Here is an 18,058-nt window from a genome sequence, read left to right on the forward strand (position 1 = left end):
ATACTATTATTCCTCCTGGCTGCAGTGGCACACTGCCGGCTCATAGTCAATTTGTCACCCACCAGTATTGTCAGGTGCTTCTCAGCTGAGCCGCTTTCCAGTCAGTCTCCGACAAACTGCCCCAGAGCTCCCAGTGCCCGGGGTTAGGACGGACCCCAGGCCCAGGTCCCGCCCCTCTCACACCAGGGAGGGGGGCGGAGCTAAGGCGAGGTGCGGGGTCAGCGGCGCCGCGGACCGGCAGGGCTGTGCCTTTCTGGCCTTCATTCTTCGCACAAGGCTGGCGGCAGCTGTTGGCGCCATGCGGCGCCACGCCGGCCTCGCGGGGGACGCGCAGGTAGAGCGCGTGGCCCGAGCATGGATCCCTCCTTAGCGCCGCCCCAGGGCCGCGTCCGGTCCGGACCGGTCCGGTCAGGTCAGGTTAGGTTAGGGGGAGGCCCTGCCGCGGGGGCTGCCCGGCCTGGTGGCCCCTCAGGGCCGATGGCGGGAACTGCGCGATGGAGCTCTGAAGGAGAACGTGCACTGCCGGCAGAGCCAGCGGTGTGGAGCTGGTGGTGGGAGGCAGGCAGTAGCTCGGTCTCTGGGAATCACCGTCGGGAGCTGTGGTGGGTGCTTGGGTGGGCTGCTGCCCGCAGCGTTGGCTTGTAATACCTTCCCTTCGTTCTGGTGAGGGGAGAACGTGATGGGACTGTGTAGAAGGGGGACAGAGATACCCTGGGGTGGTTGTGATTCAACCTGGAGAAGAGATGGTGCTGTGGAGACCTTAGAGCAGTTTTCCAGTACTAAAGGGGCCAACAAGAAACCTGGAGAGGGACTTTTTACAAGGGCATGTAGTGACAGGACAGGAGGTAAGAAATTCAAGTTGAAAGGAAGGAGATTTAGATTAAATGTAATTAAGAAATTCCTTACTGTGAAGGTGGTGAGACCGTGGCACAAGTTGTCTCAGGAAGTTGTGGATACCCCATCACTGGCAGTGTTCAAGCCCAGGCTGGACAGGGGTTTTAGGAACCTGGTGTAGCAGAAGGTGTCCCCCATGGTAGGTGTGTTGAAACTAGATGGGTTTTAAGGTCCTTTCCAACCTAAACCATTCTGCGATTCTGCATTCATTGGCAGCAGGGATCTCTGCCCTGTTCAGCCCCCTGCCAGGCAGGGCAGGGGGACGCAGATGGTGCAGGTTGTGAGTTAAGGTATGTAACCTGACCGTTGTGCAAGAGATCTGTGAGGACTGAAGTCAGATTTTATACGTGTAGGAGATCCTACAACATGCCATTACTGTAAGAGGCAGGACAGAAATCTACTGTTCTCCATGGTCTATATTTGCTTTTCACATACTATTATAGTGGGGAGGGATGTTAAGTATCTGCTTAAGCAGGGAAAATGAAACTTGGCTGCTGGAACTGCAGTATTGCAAAGATCTGCATTTACAGTGGAACCACAAATGAGAATTTTCTCCTTACTGTATATTTTATGTCTCAATCCCAGTATTTCAGCAATGTGTTTTATTTGAATTTAGCTTCTGCTAGTGAACAGAGCTATTTTTATAACTGTACCAAATTGCTCCGTGAGTTTGAGCAATACTGAACTGTGTCTCTGTCCTTCCAGTTTGCTGACACGCACATGGTATTCCTCTGTAGGAATCCTCTTGCCATGTGCTTATTACATACCTCCGTGAGACCTACATCAGTTTCATTTTTCTTGAATCATGTAATGTGGTGGTACTTGGTTGTACTAATTTTGCCATAAGCACTTCGTAAATGCAGATAAGTGCAAACAAACAAACTTAAAAGCAAGATCTTTTGTCCATACCTTTATTGCAGCTCTGATGCCTCTGAACCAGGAAAGCTGAAACTGGGTTTGAAAGATAGCTAGGGAAAAACAGAGTAGAAAGCAAAACTCAGAAGGAAATGTTTAACCTGAGGAAGTAAGGAAGAAGAGAGAATCATAGGAAATGGTTGGAAAGGACAGAAATACAAGGGTAGCGTTGTCTGTACCAGTGATAATGACCTCTATTTGTCTTGTGCAGCTGGATGTGAGAAGGCTGTGGGGATGGCATGTTTTCTACCTGTAGGAGATAGTTTCTGGTGTTCTGTAGTACCCTTTTCATTTGGAATAAGGTGGGAAACATAAAGGATCTCATTTTATCTGCACCTTTCTCAGTGCAAAGCAAACCAGTACTAAGATATATGATAATTTTGCTTTTTGAAAGCATATCAGGTGATTAATGCTTTTTTAGGCAAAGGATGTTAAACCTTTTTTATGTCTGTGTGTGTAATAGCCTTATTAAGATACAGCAGTGTGCATGTGCATATACATCAGAAATTGGAGTTTAGGAGGCTTTTGTTAGAGAAATTTCTTTATAATTGTAAAATTAATGTACATTCTCTTAGACTGGAATGAAAGTTATTTTATAGCAATAGCTTGGTAGAAGAGGAAACTAGTAAAATATTTTTTGTTTTAACTCCGGATTAAATTACTTGCAAATAGTTGCAGATATTTTTTGTTCTTCACAAAAGATGAGTCTATTCAAAAAACACAATTTCCTCTCAAAGAGCTGTTGTAGTTTAGTAAGGCGATTGAGGATCTTGCAAATATTTGAGTTAATTAAAAAACTGAGTTACTGTATCCTTTACAGCAGTCTCGAAACAACAGCTTGGCATATGTATTAGTTCCTGACATTTTAAAATGTGGATGCTAATTTTTACAGCATTCTGAGGTACATTGTACACATTTTAGCTGAAGAAATAAATGCAGAGAGGTGATATGATGTGCTTTAGGCAAGAATGTGAAAAAAATTAGCTTACAAAGAGTCCATCTCTGAGACTTCTGGGTTTATTTATTATTGGGTGGCTCTCTTCTCTTAAAAGGTTACAAATTCCTGGAATTACCTAATAGCAGTGTTTTTGCCCAAGAGAAGAGATTCAAGGTTGGTGGTTGTGGTGGGGGGTGTGTGTGTGTGGTATTTTTTTTGTTCCTGGGTTTTGGTTTTGTTTTTATTTCAGAAGGCTGAGACCAAAGATGAATTTGTTAAAATTAGAAGGAGGGATTTGGAAAGGCTGACAACTGAGGTTATGCAATTGCGGGATTTCTTACCCAAAATAATAAACGGTGATATCCTGGGGACATTCCAGAAACTGGATGCTATTGAATCAAGTGAGTAGTACCATGTTAAAGCTCTTATAGTTTCTACTAAAACTGCTTACAAGAAACTGCCACGCCCCACAAATAGTTGCAAAATAGAAGTATTCCAGATTAAAGTGTTATGTGCAATGACTAAGTATTTGTAATGAAGAAAACTACAAACTGCATTAGAAATGTCAAATTAATCTTTTAGACTGTGGATAAAAGCATTATTACTTAGTTCAGGCACTAATGGGAGCTGTATGAAGAAAAAAGTGATTCCTTTTTGAGAAAAGGTGAAAGCATTCTGTTTTCAAAATGTCTTTGAAATCCAATGATTTTTAGATGCACATTAGCAAAACAATGTGATAAACAGTTGTGGATAAAAAAAGTTTAAAGCAAGAAATAATATCATTGCATTTAGCCTGTTGGGTGTGAGGTTTTTTGTTTTTGTTTTTTTGGGTTTTTTTTTGCATGTGTGCTTCTGTTGCTATAAATATTTATAATAAAAGAAGTTGGAGATGCTCTGTTACAAAGGTCTTTTTAGTGCTGTCCCCAAAGCCCAGTATTCCAGTGTTATGATTCTCTGTGCATTATTTTTTCAACAACTTCTCCGCTTCCAATATGTCATCAAGACCAAATCTGAGTCAAGCTCCATCCCTAGCCTGTAGCCTACGTGCAGCAGCACAGTTGACTTGTTCTAGTAGCGGGTTTTGTCTGAAAAGACATGGGACAAGCTGAGACACAACTGAGGATTATAGAGAGTGCATCTCTTCTAGAATGTGAAGTGGTTAGCTGAAAATTCATTTACAACAGCTAGATAAGAAAAGAGCAAGACAGAGCCTTAATGTCTTTCTCTGATACCAAGTAATTAAGGCAGAAGTTCCAGCTGCCCCAGTTGACCACTCTTTGGGAAGATTCTTCCATGCCATCATATCCTAAGAGAAATGAAGAGTGTACTTCTTTTCCTGCTGCCAGTCAAGATGTCATTTGTGTCAAAAGAAGTAGTGTAGGATCTGGAAGTGTTCCCTTTATGCTGTTGCAAGGCATCAGGGATTGTTTCCAGTTGCTTTAAATGTTCAGGATTCTCAGCTAGTTAGATCCTTGCTGTGTGAGGAAACTCATTGAATTTCAATGATATCAAGCATGAAAACCTACCAAAAAAAAGTATAAAATTGAGTTAATTTTTAAAATCCCGAAGAGCTGAAGCTCAGTTCCAGAATGGTTTCTTATTGGCACAGAGTGTTTAACAGCTAGATGTGATTCTCTCAGTCTTTCCTTGCTTGAAATCAGAAACATCATGTTCGTTTAGTTCCTTGTCAGAACTGCTCAAATGTTGCAAATTGCGATATACGAATTTAGCCACGAGGAGGTGATCTAACACAAGCAAATAGTTAAAGCGCCTTGTTAAAGTTGCAATTTGTGGATTCTTTTTTCCTTAGTGCAAGTCCATTGGTCATAACTTGCTGCTTTGTGTATCTGATTTATCATATCACAGACATAGAGAAAAAGGAGGAGGAAATACAGCAGCTGAAAATGGATTGTGAACACTTCAGAGCCCGTCTGGAAACAGCCCAGGCAGATTGCATGAAAGAAAAGAAGGTAGATTTGTTATCAGAATATTGGTATATGTATGCTTGAGTTTTAATAACAAAAAGACTAATGATCACTTTTTCATGTTCATGTAACAAAATACATCCTCAGCCTGAAAAACAATCTGGACCTTCTAGTCAAATAGTCAGGTGGTGAGTAAATTACTTATCAGTTTGTAACTGATGTTTTTTCCCCTTGATATTTCTAGAGCAAAGGGGTCAGTGTTATAACTAGACAAAATATGATATGATGAGTACCAAAAAGTGGTCAATGTGTACAAACAGAGGTATGCACTGGCAGTCCATCTCCCACTTAGGTACATAACTCTTGCATAACTGCAGAGATCAGTTGTACCTTCTGTACTGTGTGAGGTGCAGTTGTATGGGTTTGCATTACATCATTCTTGGCAGGGTTCATTTTGGTGTACGTAAAGTTAAAAATCATCCACTAGTGGTTTGCTTATATTAGCATACTGGAGTAAAACATTGGGTGTTCAGGAAGATCGTGGTGTAGCTGGCATCAGAAGGTCCTTTGTGGAATCACATGTTTTGAATTAAATGTAACTATAACATGTTTTCAAAGTGGACAATAAAGATAATGTAAGCAATACAAAATGAAAACAGTCTCTTTTGGCTTGCTATAAGCTGTGTAGCTTTGTTTAGTTTTAATGGTCTTTCCCAATGCACCTGTTGATCCAATTGTCATGTATAGCTGTGAGTTTAAGAACAATTACAGGTCTTCCTTTTCTCTATCAATATTATGTTTAGTGATTATGAGAGGGAAGATTCTGGACAATTAAGGAATAGTGGAGACTGTGACATCTCAGACTGTGGGTCTTCTGTAAAGCCATTTGGGTTCATGTAGGACTACACAGACTTGGCTTAATTTCTAAGAGGTGTGAGAATCAATTTTTATTATTTGCAGGGAAAGTTCATTTCCTTGGAGCTGATGGTATCTTCAGTAGTCAGCAGAAGCTTACTTTGGGCTCTAGAGTTAGCATCTGCCTTCCTTGGGATTGCACAAAGACAGATGAATCTACAGAAACAATTTCATTTTTGAGAGGCAGTCACAGAATCATATAATCATTTATGTTGGAAAAGACCTTTAAGATAATCAAGTCCAACCATTACCCCAGGACTGCCAAGTCCACCACTTAACCATATCACTAAGGGCCTCTTCTGTGCAGTTTTTTAAATTAATGAAGAGTTCAGGCATGCAGTTTTAGGGAATATCTGCTTAGGGAAGATATTCAGGGCTGAAGTTTGGTATGAATGTAAAGCATGATGGAATAGTTGTCCATCCGGATATCTTTTAGTTCAAAATAAATATCTTCTGGGATAGCTATTGCAGTTTGGCAGTATGTACATGGTTAGTTTTGCTGTGCACCCAGGTCTTCAGTTGTATAAGCATCCAGTAAGATTCAATGTTGCTGCTTTAGATATTAATGAAGTGGCTCTACCCTTTACTCTTGTTAATATTACAGAATAAATGGCAGGTGGTTTAGGTTTGTGATTTCTTTTGGGTGAAAGTTTTATTTAAAGCGTGGATGTTTTACTAAGCATAGTTATCTTCGTGTTCCTGGTCAAAGCTCTTCCTATATCTGCTCTTGTGTGGTATACACTGGTTGTCTAAATGGCTTCTGTTATGTGTCACAAAGGTGTATTTTTCTGAGTGGGTTGTGCTCACATGTGTTGTGAAAGTCTTCAGCTCTTCAGTATGTTAGAAGATGGTGTATGTATATGTGTGATTTTTGTTCCTGTTAATCACTTTGCACGGTGTTTTTCATTAGGTTGCTGTTCTGCTATAGGCATCTTTGTGTGCAGTTTCTGAATTATTTTCTACATATTTATCTTCTGAAAGAAAAGGGAATGATTCACTCAAACATAAAATAAATGCATTTTCTAGTTGAGAAGTTTCCTTTTCTTAGAGGATCATTAATCAGCATTTTGGATTCCAAAATTTCTGTGCAGCGCTGTCTCACTGATTAGAAAATTGCTGTGCTTTCTGAACCTGAGCAAAACTTGAATTGTGCATGTTATTCTTGGCTAATGCCTTCTTTGTCTGTGTCAAGCACTGCTGTATTCTTGCGCCTTGACCTGTTCCTGAAGATGGTGGTGTTGCATAGCACAGTGGTTGCTTCATGATGTGAACTCTCAGGAGCTTTGCTTCCAGCTAGGTTGTTTGCTTTTGCAAGCTGTTTATTTTCCTGGCTCTAGAATGTACTATTTTGTTTGCCTTGCTTCGTATCTGATGTTGCTTTTGATCTATTAAAAATTCTGGCATTTCTTATACTGGCTTTGCGTTCTTGTTGGGGGACCTAGCTTTGGTGTTAAGACTTTTATGTCTTCCTGTTCAGTATTGGCATCTAAATGCAAAATGCAAATAAAATGTGCTAAAAATATATTTTCCTAAGTCAAGGAAAGAAAGACAGGGACAATATAGGGATTAGACAGGAAGAAGCCTTTGGACATTTTGTTGATATACATGGCGGAAAAGCTGATAGGTCTGGCAGTGAGTTATGTAAAAGATAAAATTTGGCTAACTTGCTTAAAAATGAGGAAAGTATTAAGAAATAAGAGAATTTTCCTGGGACTTATATGGCTAGGGCATCAGCAGCAAGTGTTGGTCTTTTACATATATTAGACTATAATGTAAAAGATAGTCCAGGGAGTAAATACGCAGAGATCTGCTGATACATTTAATTTGAACTTTACAAATTGTAGCTTGTGTGTTCCATTAGCACCATGATAAAGCAATGCAAATCAGGCTGTCAGGTGTGACACAGGAGGCTAGGTGGGTAACTGATGTACAAGTGAAGTGCAAACAGCTTTGTACTGGTTGATGCCATGTTGTGTAGATTCTCAGATGACTTTATGTTTCTGTTCTTTCCACACCCTTAACACAAAGCACTGAGGTGAACCCACAAAATGACAGTATATGTATTTTAAAACCTAGATGGCAATACATGGCTGAAATGTTTGTTCTGTTTACTTGCTTTCAAAACTGACATATAGAGGATTCCTTCTTGTTTTCCCATCCTTCATCCTGATTGCTAAACTCGTGGGGGAGGCTGGTCTGAGGAGGGTGTTTTTCTGTGGTGAATCTGAAAATCCCATGCCCACAAAATGAGCAGAGCAAGATCCTTCTGTTCTTTTGACATTGTGTGATCTGCAATTCTCTCTCTGTTAATACTTGAGTTAGCATTATTTTTCTTGTCTGGCCTTCATCTTTGACTGCAGCACTGTCTTGCACTACCCCATTCAGAGTTAGTGGAGAGCCCCTACCCACCCTGAGAGACCATACTGTGGTATCCCTGCCTTGACTCACACTGAGCAAATCATTCCCTTTTCCTTCAGAAGATAAATATGTAGAAAATAATTCAGAAACTGCACACAAGGATGCCTATAGCAGAACAGCAACCTAACAAAAAACACCATGCAAAATGATTAACAAACGCTGGCTCTAAACTGAGAAGTGCAGGAGCTTTGCTACCCCTCTTGCAATTGGTAGGGAGTCAGTGAGACCTAGGATCTTGCCTAATCTCATGATACTTTTCTGGCCAGCTTCCCATGTGATTGGAAAGAAGTACTGCCAAACTGAAATTGTGTCCTGGTCATATTGGATTGCTCTGGTTTGTCTTCATCCTTTTGGCAAGGACCATTGAGCAGTTCACTTAGGTGATGGATGCATAATGGTGCTGGGTTTTCTTGGTATGAAGTGCTCTCCAAACTTCAAACCATAGCTGTGTTTTTCCAGGGCTTCTGTCTTACTGTGCCACTGCTGATCAGGAATACCCCAATAATAAAAAGTTTGAAGAGACAGTAGTATTTATATTAGATATCCATCAACTCTGCCACATTGGCTAAAGCAGAGGTCTGTTTGGAAAATGAAACAACTCTCCCTTCCTGTAAGTTGTTGCCAGTATCTTTTGTAAGGTGTCTGGAAAGGTTGACCTCTAATGCTGAAATCCCTTCTCTCTCAGACAAGTAGCTGTTTTCTTAGGAGGAGCAGACTCTCCTATCAGACTTCTCTAGGTGCCACTCAGTCTCAGTGGGTCATTTGGTCTGACCTTGTGGACAGGCTTCTGGTTACTGTCAGCCTCCACGATGCAGTTACTACTTAGATATAGGTCAGGAGAGGAGGCATGTATATGCAGCTGCTGTGAGTTTGCCACTCCACACCCTCCCTTCCCTCCATTTCATATATGGCCATGATGATATTTCTTGTTCTGTTCCTTAGCCTAGAAACTTCTTTTGGCTGATATGAAGTGCAACTAAAATTTCCTTACACTATTTCAGGAGAAACTAGACCTCCGCCAGCAGCTGAATGAGGCCAAGCAGCAGCTCCTGCAGCAAGCAGAGTATTGTACAGAAATGGGTGCAGCAGTGTGCACGCTCTTGTGGGGTGTATCTAGCAATGAGGAAGCTGTTAAAACCATTCTAGGAGGAGTAAGTATGGCAGGTGAATACTTACTCGTGGTAATGCTGTTAGGCCTTTAAAATAAGGAGTTTGCTCTATAATACACTTTAATATAAGGATATATTTCAGAAAGTAATTGGACAGCAAAAATATTTTCTGAATTATATATTCTTTGGGAGTCATCCATTCTCATTTAAGAAGTGTTGGAACTGTAAAGTGTTAGAAGCAGGCTGGAAATAAATGCAGTAATTCTTATGTTACCAAACAAGGATTATCTGTTTTCCATCACATACAGATAAACTGTGTCTATAACTAGCACAATATAAATATTTTTTGCAAGCTAACAGAAGAAGAAAATAATTCTTGGGCACATGCAGCAGTTCTCATGCTTCTAGGGAGCTTGGAGGAGCTATTGCCATGGAAAGGAGGCAGATACATCGGTTCTCAACTTTAAATCTCTGTGCTGCCGTAATACTTGTGTGACTCTTGGAAATTTAGAGAGCCTAGCTGTTAGTGAATCTTGCTAAAACTTCAGTGTTAAATGTCAACAGGTAGCTTATTAAAAAACAAACAAACAACAACCACCACAGAACAACAGTTAATTACAGTAATATTTCAGTTAACACAGTTTCACTGCCAAGTGCAGCTGATGGAATTAGAAGGGATCAGAGGAACAGGCCTGATAAAAATCTGATGTTCAGTGTTGTTGCAGCCAGCATGAAAAGGAATTGTATTTAATCCAAGTGAACTGATGCCATAGTTTCTTCTGGCTTGATTTTTTTTCAGCAGCATGATGAACAGATGAGTGAATAGGATTAGTTTATTATAGTAAGTGGTAAACTGGTGTGTTTGTAAGGTTTTCCAGTTTGGGTACCACAAAATAAAATTGTAACTTTATAATTGGATATCAGAAAGCTATACAGTGATGCCTTTGATTGTAACTTCTGATGATTCAAGATCCAAGCAGCAGCAGTAGCTAAGGAAAAAAAGTCTGTAAAAACACTGTATAAAGCAGTGAAAAAGGGAGGAGTGAGGGGGGAAAGGAAGGCAGGTGGCTACTACAGAGCCCCCACATAGCAACAAAACTAGTGTAAAATAACATTCTGTATTTTCCAGACAGTTTATAACTGTAAGAGTTGACAATATTTACTGACTAGTCCTTATCTAACTGTGAAACAGTATGAAATTGTATGTTTTCTACAAACAAAATGCTAGCAGTGATGAAAATTACTGTATTTATAAAAGATGAGAGTAAAATTAGTTGATACTTGCTTTCACAAGACTTGTAAATTAAATAGAATTAGGTAAAACCAAAACTCATTATTTGTATAAGGGTAAAAACCCAACTGTGAAGATGGAATACTTTTGTTTCTGGGTTTGTTTGAAATGCAAAATGCTTCTATTATAGTCATTCCCAGCAATCATTAGAGTCCATTAAGCTGCTAGACTTCTGGTGAAGGTCATAGCAACATTTTTGGCCTTAGTTTTCTTGTGATGCCCTGCATAATACAGTAAGAAACGTGTCAGGGTTTGCAACAAGACTGCTAGAAAAAACATAAATGGGTTGTATGGCTTTTCATCAAGCACACATTACAGCTGGCAATGAGTCAGGTTATTAGAAGATGATGGAGATTGGTCATATGAAGTTTTTTGCTTTGTGTTATTTTTGGACAAGTTGTACAGCTTGTAGCATTCCTCCCCTCCGCTGAGAAGGTGCTATGAACTACAGAAATGTATAAGAACGTCAAAAGTGCTTCAAAAATTGCTCGTATTTTAAGCATGTGGGGAAGGTGGCATCAATTCAAAATCATTTCATGCCTTGGGGAACAATGCTGAAGCTTTCTTCAGTCTTTGCACACATACAGAATAGGGTTTTCAGACAGTTCAATACTGAAATAATGTTTGGGACTAGTATACTATTGGTGTCTGTATAGGTTAGGAAAGTCAAAGCTCAAGTAGCAAATTCTAAATGTAACACAAATAGTTGTCAAGGCATTGGGGGACAGATGCCTACTATTTCTGCCAGTGTTCAACATTTATAGAGAGAACTTAAAGAATTATCCAGAGAAGCAGCATAAGGGTTTTCAAGGGTGTCTGTCTGCTTGGGCCACAAAAAGAAGTAAATTCCCATGGGATTGTTTTAGATGTCATTTGAAAAACTTCAGCCAGACACCCATGTGACAGGGCTCTCGCATGGAAACTCCAGGTTTGGTTTCAGAACAATATGAAGGCTTGCTTTAGCTTGAGAAATTCTGTATCCTGCAAGGTGGTCTGCTACTTCAGTTGTCTGCTGTGGTGGTGAATGGCTATATATTTTATGGCAGCAGTTTTGCGCTTTAGTTGATGTTTTAACATGAGTTACTTGGATAGCAAAGGGCAGTTGGCACTATCTGAATTCAGGCTCCTTAATGGCTGCTCTCAGAGTTGTCCTTATCTCTGTCTGTGGGTGAGACATTCTTCAGTCCCATGAAAGTACCATCAAGCTAATAAGAGACTACAGAGTATGTAGTGTTTGCTATTTATAAACCTGATTGGTCTCTGCTGCAGCTCCTCAGACCTGAGTGCTAGTTAATGGCTATTTGGAAAGAAGATTGAGCAGAAAGAACATCAGCTACACCTCAAAACACTGGCAAATAGAAGATTTTGCTTGTTCTTTGTGCAACATACTTGGTTTCCTTAGCACTTTGTTAGGTTCCCATGTGAATATATATTTTCATAATAATAGCTTATGCTAGTCTGCTGTAGTAGACTCTGCATTTTCTCTCATGCCCTCTTGAACAATAGTCACGGCTTATGTTAAGATTGCCACCTTTGAGGTGCAGTGTCTGCGTAACTGTAAAAATACATCAGCACATGCAGAAGTGCACTTTTTTTCCATTCTCTTTCCCCATGATCCTTTTATTCCCATTATTCTGGGACCACAGTATCATTTGTGAAGATACTGAGTTTCGGTGACCCTACTTTTGATGCCCCATTGCTGGTGTCACTGCACAGAAACTACATTTTTTTTTAGATAGTGAATGGAGTGGTTGAGGAATAATAAATGTTACCAGTAGCTTTGTACATACTATGAAAGCAGTAGTTTTGGCAAAGTATGGAATTTTTCAGTAATTTTGCAAAATACATAAAGGTTAAGGCATTTCTTGGGCTGTCCTACTGAGTTGCTTCTGGGAATGACTAAGAATTTCAGCTGCTTCATGCAACAAGTGGCAAAATTATTAAAGACAGTGGGAAACCTGCCATTACAGGCTCTCTGCTATGCTATTTTTGTTACGAAACCCAGCATCATCTGTGCTAAATAGTGTTCTAGCAATGTTTTACAGGTCAGAATTATTAACAAGCAGTTCTCTCCATGCTTCTTTGTGGGCTCTGCCTGGATCTCTGACCAGGCTTTTTGACCTTTCCTGAACTTTGTACCAGGTGGTTCCTTCCTCAACTAAGATGCCCCAAAATAAAGCAGTATTACAGCTGAGGGGAAAAGAAGCATAACATAATTGTGGGCTGAATTCCTGTTTGTAAACTCTGGTATGATGATCATCTTTCTCACATGACATTGCTGACTTTAGTTCAACCTGTGACCCAGGAGAGACTTCCGTTTCCTTTTCTAAAGAACTTCTACCTAGCCTGCTGTTGTCCATTCTGTATAGAGCGATTAATGGGTATTGTTAGGATTTGATGGAGTTCTGCCTTCTTTTTTTTTTCCCCCTTTTTCTTTTTTTTTTCCTTTCTGGGTTTCTTGGGGAATTCATGTCATAGAATCATAGAATCATAGAATATTTAGGATTGGAAAGGACCTCAAGATCATCTAGTTCCAACCCCCCTGCCATGGGCAGGGACACCTCACACTAGACCATATCACCCAAGGCTTCATCCAACCTGGTCTTGAACACTGCCAGGGAATGAGCATTCTCTACCTCCCTGGGCAACCCATTCCAGTGCCTCATCACCCTAACAGTAAAGAATTTCTTCCTTATATCCAATCTAAATCTCTGCTGTTTAAGTTTTAACCCATTACGCCTTGTCCTGTCACTACAGTCCCTAATGAAAAGTCCCCCCCAGCATCCCTATAGGCCCCCTTCAGATACTGGAAGGCTGCTGATGCAGCTATTGCAAAGCAAAGAGATAATACCCTGACTTTTGAAATAAGCATTAGCTCTGATGGTTCATATATGTTATTGTGGGTTTAGGAGGTAAATGCACAATGGTTTAGTTTTACAAATAAATGTAGCTTTGAGTAATTTTCCATTTTCTTCTGAGGTAAAGGTTTCAAATATTAGGGGATCAGATATGTCGCTTAGTGCATACTGCTATTTTACATTGGTGTTCTTTTAAGTAACTGGATGTTTTAGTAAGTTTGAAGATTGTCCAGTTCTACTGCATGCAACATCTTATAATCATAGTTGCTGTAGTGTGTATAATCATTTTTTCTGTTCCGTGCTTGCAGAGTAAAGCAGTGAAATTTTTCACAATCACTGCACAGACCATGGAAAGCTTTGTGAAGTCATTAGGCGAAGACATGAAACAGCAGGATTTGGATTCTGATGAAAATCAGTTTGTGTTAGCTTTGGCAGGGATTGTAACAAGTAAGTTAATGTAATCTCTCAGAAGAGCATTCCGCATGTACTATATTGCCTTGTATGTGCTTCTGTAAATACAGCTTTTCAGACTCAGATATTTAGTTCATGTTGATATTTTTGGTGACTTCCTAAAAGTTCTAGCAAATTTTCTTATTGACACTTTTGTGGGGCCTTGTACTGTCTGTGACCCAGTTAAGGATTAGATGGCTAAGAGCCATTGAGTTTTGAAATTCCGTAACAAATCTTTTCAATCTGGAGTAAAACAAGGATTTTTCTACTAGTCTTGTATGCTCACTTTACTTTGTAAATGTCAAGTAATTTACTTTTTGAATCCTCAATAGCACTAACACCTTCAAGATGTATGAATTGCAGATGATGTGAGTAGATAAACCTCATCTTAAGGTATGTGCTCAGCATTCTGAAACTGCTTAAGAATTTTGTTGCTGTCAGATGGGCTGAGCCTTCACTGTCTTGAGTCTGTAGTGCTAAAAGAAGGAAGAGGTAATAAACTTGACTTCCATACAAAATGTTTCTTTTTAGGGTCAGGAAATAAGTAGAAACCCATAGATCTATATTAATACATCTGCCACTGGCTTGAAAGGCTGTGAGAAATGGGGTTGATATGTCATGGCATTTTTGTGAAACTGCAGCTGTCAAAGTGACGCTAATGATATGATGCAAGATAGATGAAGCAGTGGGTATTGATACAAATAAGTGATTCTTGCATTAATAGCTTATTTGAATGTGTGATTTTAGGTGTTGTGGTGCCATTAAAGATTGTAATGAAACCCAGTGTGTGGAGCATTATGTCAGTTCACCAAGGCAGAATACAGTTTTCTCCAATTGCTTCATTGAAAAAAAACCCCAAAACTCAAAAAAGCAGAAATAAAGTCTGAACAAATCCAATATTTAGATGCTGGGGGCAGGGAAAGGAGAGTGTTGGGTCCTGCCTGAGGAGGAAGCAGGATGGTGGAATGAAATCTTGCTCTGGTGAAGCAATAAAAATTATATATAGGTAAATGGTATATAAATATAAATATAAATTAATATCTATGAAATATGTATAAATTATGATATAAATTTTGACAGTGAATTTGATATTACCAAGCTTTGTTTCTTTGTCTCTGTAATTTGGGAAAGTGTTACTACTAGGATACTGGCCGTTCTGAAAAAAATAGTTTAATTACCAAAGTAGAATTATGTGAAGCATTTGACCATGATTTGTTGCTTCAGTATTTGCTATGAAAATGAATATAGTTGGAATTTTATATCAATATCATAGTTCATTCATCACAGCTGACAGATCTTTTTAGTGGCCCTGTAATTAGCATAAACTTTTGTTTGAAACATGATTTTTATGGTGATGTTTTATGTTCTCTCACAGATGTGGCTGCGCTGGCATGTGGCCGTGAGTTCTTGGTTAGTTCAAGTCGTGAATTACTGGACACAATGATGCACCTCCTGGGAGACATGAAGCCTGGACTCTGTACCAAATTTAAAGTGTATGATGACTTTTTTTTCTGTCCCTTTCAAATGAAATGCATTGTCTTGCAGTGTAAGGCACAGTGATGACAGTCGTTTTCCCATTATTTTCTTTCCTGGGGAGGCAACATAATTTTTGGAAACTTTTCACAGTAGCATTCCTTGCAACTATACCAGGCGTGGCTATAATGCTAGCTTCAGCCAGGCTTTTTGTCTTTTCAAAAGTCTACTGAGCACCATCATTTGTAGAGATGAGCAGGGATGTACTGTTCTACCTTAGGAAAGGCTCATGATTTGCGGGTCGGATAAGGAAGGTGTGAGGTCAAGTTATAAAACACAGAGGATGCTGGAAATTTATTAACCCTTTCCATATGAAGGTTATAAAAGACTACATCTGCTTAGTGCAGAAAGTGATTTATATATCTGCTACGAGCAAAAATTAAATTAATTTATGCTACTTAGTAGCCAGAAGCACCATGTACTTAAGTTTGCAAAAAACAATGCATATGAAGGGACCTTGTGATACAGCATGGCAAAGAAAAGGCCACATTGCAGAGTTCAGATGCTGGAAGAGTTGTACTTTCCAGCTGATGGAGAGATTAAATAAACTATTGTCTTTGCCTTTTTCTCAGAGCTGTTACAAGCTGGCCATACATGAACCAAGCAGGTTGTTGTGCCTAAATGAGTGCTTGCTCATCTGTAAGCAGCAGGCACTTGCCACATGCACCAGGTTAGTTTATTCATGAAGATGGCTTAAGCCAGTGTGGTGGTTTTTTGGTTTGGGTTTTTTTTTCCTTTTTTTTTTTTATAAGTGGGACAAGCACACACTAAGAATTAATACCCAAGCCAGATGTCACAGTTCATCTGACAAACAGCAACCCTGTCAGCCAAAATGGACTGCATCCATGCACCCTTTTAGGCAGGTGTTGTGATAGGCATGAAATCAGGCTTGGTCTTAACTTTGGATAGAATTTACCTTGCCTAGCTTCAGCTATCAGAAAGCTGGATGTCGACCTATCTGCTAACTGTCTGGGCTCTTTCCCACAATCAATAGAAGGAGATGGTGCTGTCAAATGATTGCTTGCTCAACCTACATTAGGGAGTATGAGTTGCCCTCTGAAGGTGCTTGCTTTTTTTCACACTGGGTAGTGAGGGGGAAGCTGAATAGCCTGTGCTGTAGGTAGTGAGTAGATACTTTGATATCAGCCATTTACTCTTTCCCAAGTGCTGGCCTTGAAGGTCAGTAGTCAGAACAGGGTAGTTAACCCTTGCAGCAGTGGTGGGTTTTTTTGTAAAGCCCCAACTGAAGAATTGTATGAGAATTTCAGCTTAAGAAAGAAAAGGTAATTTGTGCCTTCATGGATACAAAGAAAACAAAACGAAAACATGAAAAGAGGACGTATACTGTTTCAAAAGCTGCACAGAAAAAAAAATCAGAGGTATTTATTTTGAGAGAAGTGAAAATGTTCCTAAACACACACATACACTGAATTTCAAGCAAATACGTGTCTGTGGGTGCAGATTATTTTTTTATCATTGCAGATTGTGCTAGTGTACAATCAGTATACTTATATTGATGTATGAAGTAATACGTTCATGTACAATCATGTACAATTGGACAAAGCAATTGGATTTGAGGGCCTTCCTTTTGAACTGATGTTTTGGGTGTGTTTTTAATTATAGTTCAAAATGTGCCTGCTTGGCAGAAGAATTACACATAGTGATATCAACTTGGCTGCTGTATGGCAATACTGATAAAATATACATAAAAGAATCCCATGAAGTGGCTAGAGATTCAGCAGGGGCCAGCCTCTTAGGCTTACAAATTCAGTGAAACTTAAAAAAAAAGGTTTCAAAAAATATTTGATAAGCCAGAAGCATTAAGCATTTGTTATAATGGGTTGAATTCAGTGTTTTCTGAGAATTTCTCTCTCCACAGAGACAGCTTTTTTCTTTTTTTTTTTTGTGCCTTGCTCTAAACTTGCCATTTAATTAAAAAAACTGCTGTATTACGACATCAGCATAAATGCCAGAAAGCAGATTTCTTCATGGTCTTGTTATGGAACAAAGGACCTTAATTTGCTCAAACGTTTTAGTGCAAAATGTTTCCCCTGTGTTTGTCTTCCGTATTTGTGGTCAGGTTCCTTTTTGTTTACGAGCTTCCTTTGTGTCTTGTAACTGTTCAGTCCTTAAAACCTATTGCTTATGCTAGATCTCATTCCTGTCCTTTCGGGGGTTTTACACTCTCCCAGCCCACCAAAGAAGGGTTCTTGGAGTTGGTTTTGGGATTGCTTGGTTTGTTTTTAAATTCTCTTCATGTAAGGCTTTTTAGCTGCTTGTTAGTCTTAACTCATTCAGAGCAGAGTGTGTCCAAAGAGCTCCCTTTTCTCCCTACTGTAAGGAACGTAAGGCAGTACAAAATGTAAGACAATTAAGAGATAAGGATATGATAAGTAACATAAATTGTAGTGAAATTTCAAAGTTATGTGTAGATGAACTCTGGAGTCATCATAAATGATGTTTACACACACACTGTTTATATACATATACACACAGACAGATGCACTTTTAAAACTATACCTCATGGATGAAAATGCCTGTGCATTGTATTGGAAATGCAGTGTTTTTCTCAAAACATCACTATGCTATTACATGGAAGGCCATTATCAACTTAAAATTTAATCTGTTAAAGGAAAACATTGGCTTGTTCTTTTCAGAAATCTGTTTGTCCTTTGCCCAGTTTTGAGGTTTACAAATCTCTTCTAGCTTTTATTTTCAGAAGTATTTTTCTTTACTGTGTGACAAATCCAGGGAAACTGAGTCTCACTGTACACACAGCAGCTGTCAAACGAAGTAAGCTGACAGAGAGTTCT

General features: G+C 39.5%; 1 protein-coding gene across 1 annotated transcript in view; it reads left to right on the forward strand.

Annotated features, from left to right (window-relative positions):
• Positions 1-298: 298 nt before the first annotated feature.
• HSF2BP (heat shock transcription factor 2 binding protein) overlaps positions 299-18,058 on the forward strand; it is a 30,985-nt gene continuing 13,225 nt past the window's right edge. The window contains exons 1-6 of the mRNA XM_005151711.3: positions 299-334; positions 2,997-3,147; positions 4,613-4,716; positions 9,006-9,155; positions 13,571-13,709; positions 15,088-15,205. Of these exons, the coding sequence (XP_005151768.1) occupies positions 299-334; positions 2,997-3,147; positions 4,613-4,716; positions 9,006-9,155; positions 13,571-13,709; positions 15,088-15,205 (698 nt within the window). The remainder of the gene's footprint in view (positions 335-2,996; positions 3,148-4,612; positions 4,717-9,005; positions 9,156-13,570; positions 13,710-15,087; positions 15,206-18,058) is intronic.

This window comes from Melopsittacus undulatus, chromosome 2 (assembly GCF_012275295.1).
Source record: "Melopsittacus undulatus isolate bMelUnd1 chromosome 2, bMelUnd1.mat.Z, whole genome shotgun sequence".
NCBI lineage: Eukaryota > Metazoa > Chordata > Aves > Psittaciformes > Psittaculidae > Melopsittacus > Melopsittacus undulatus.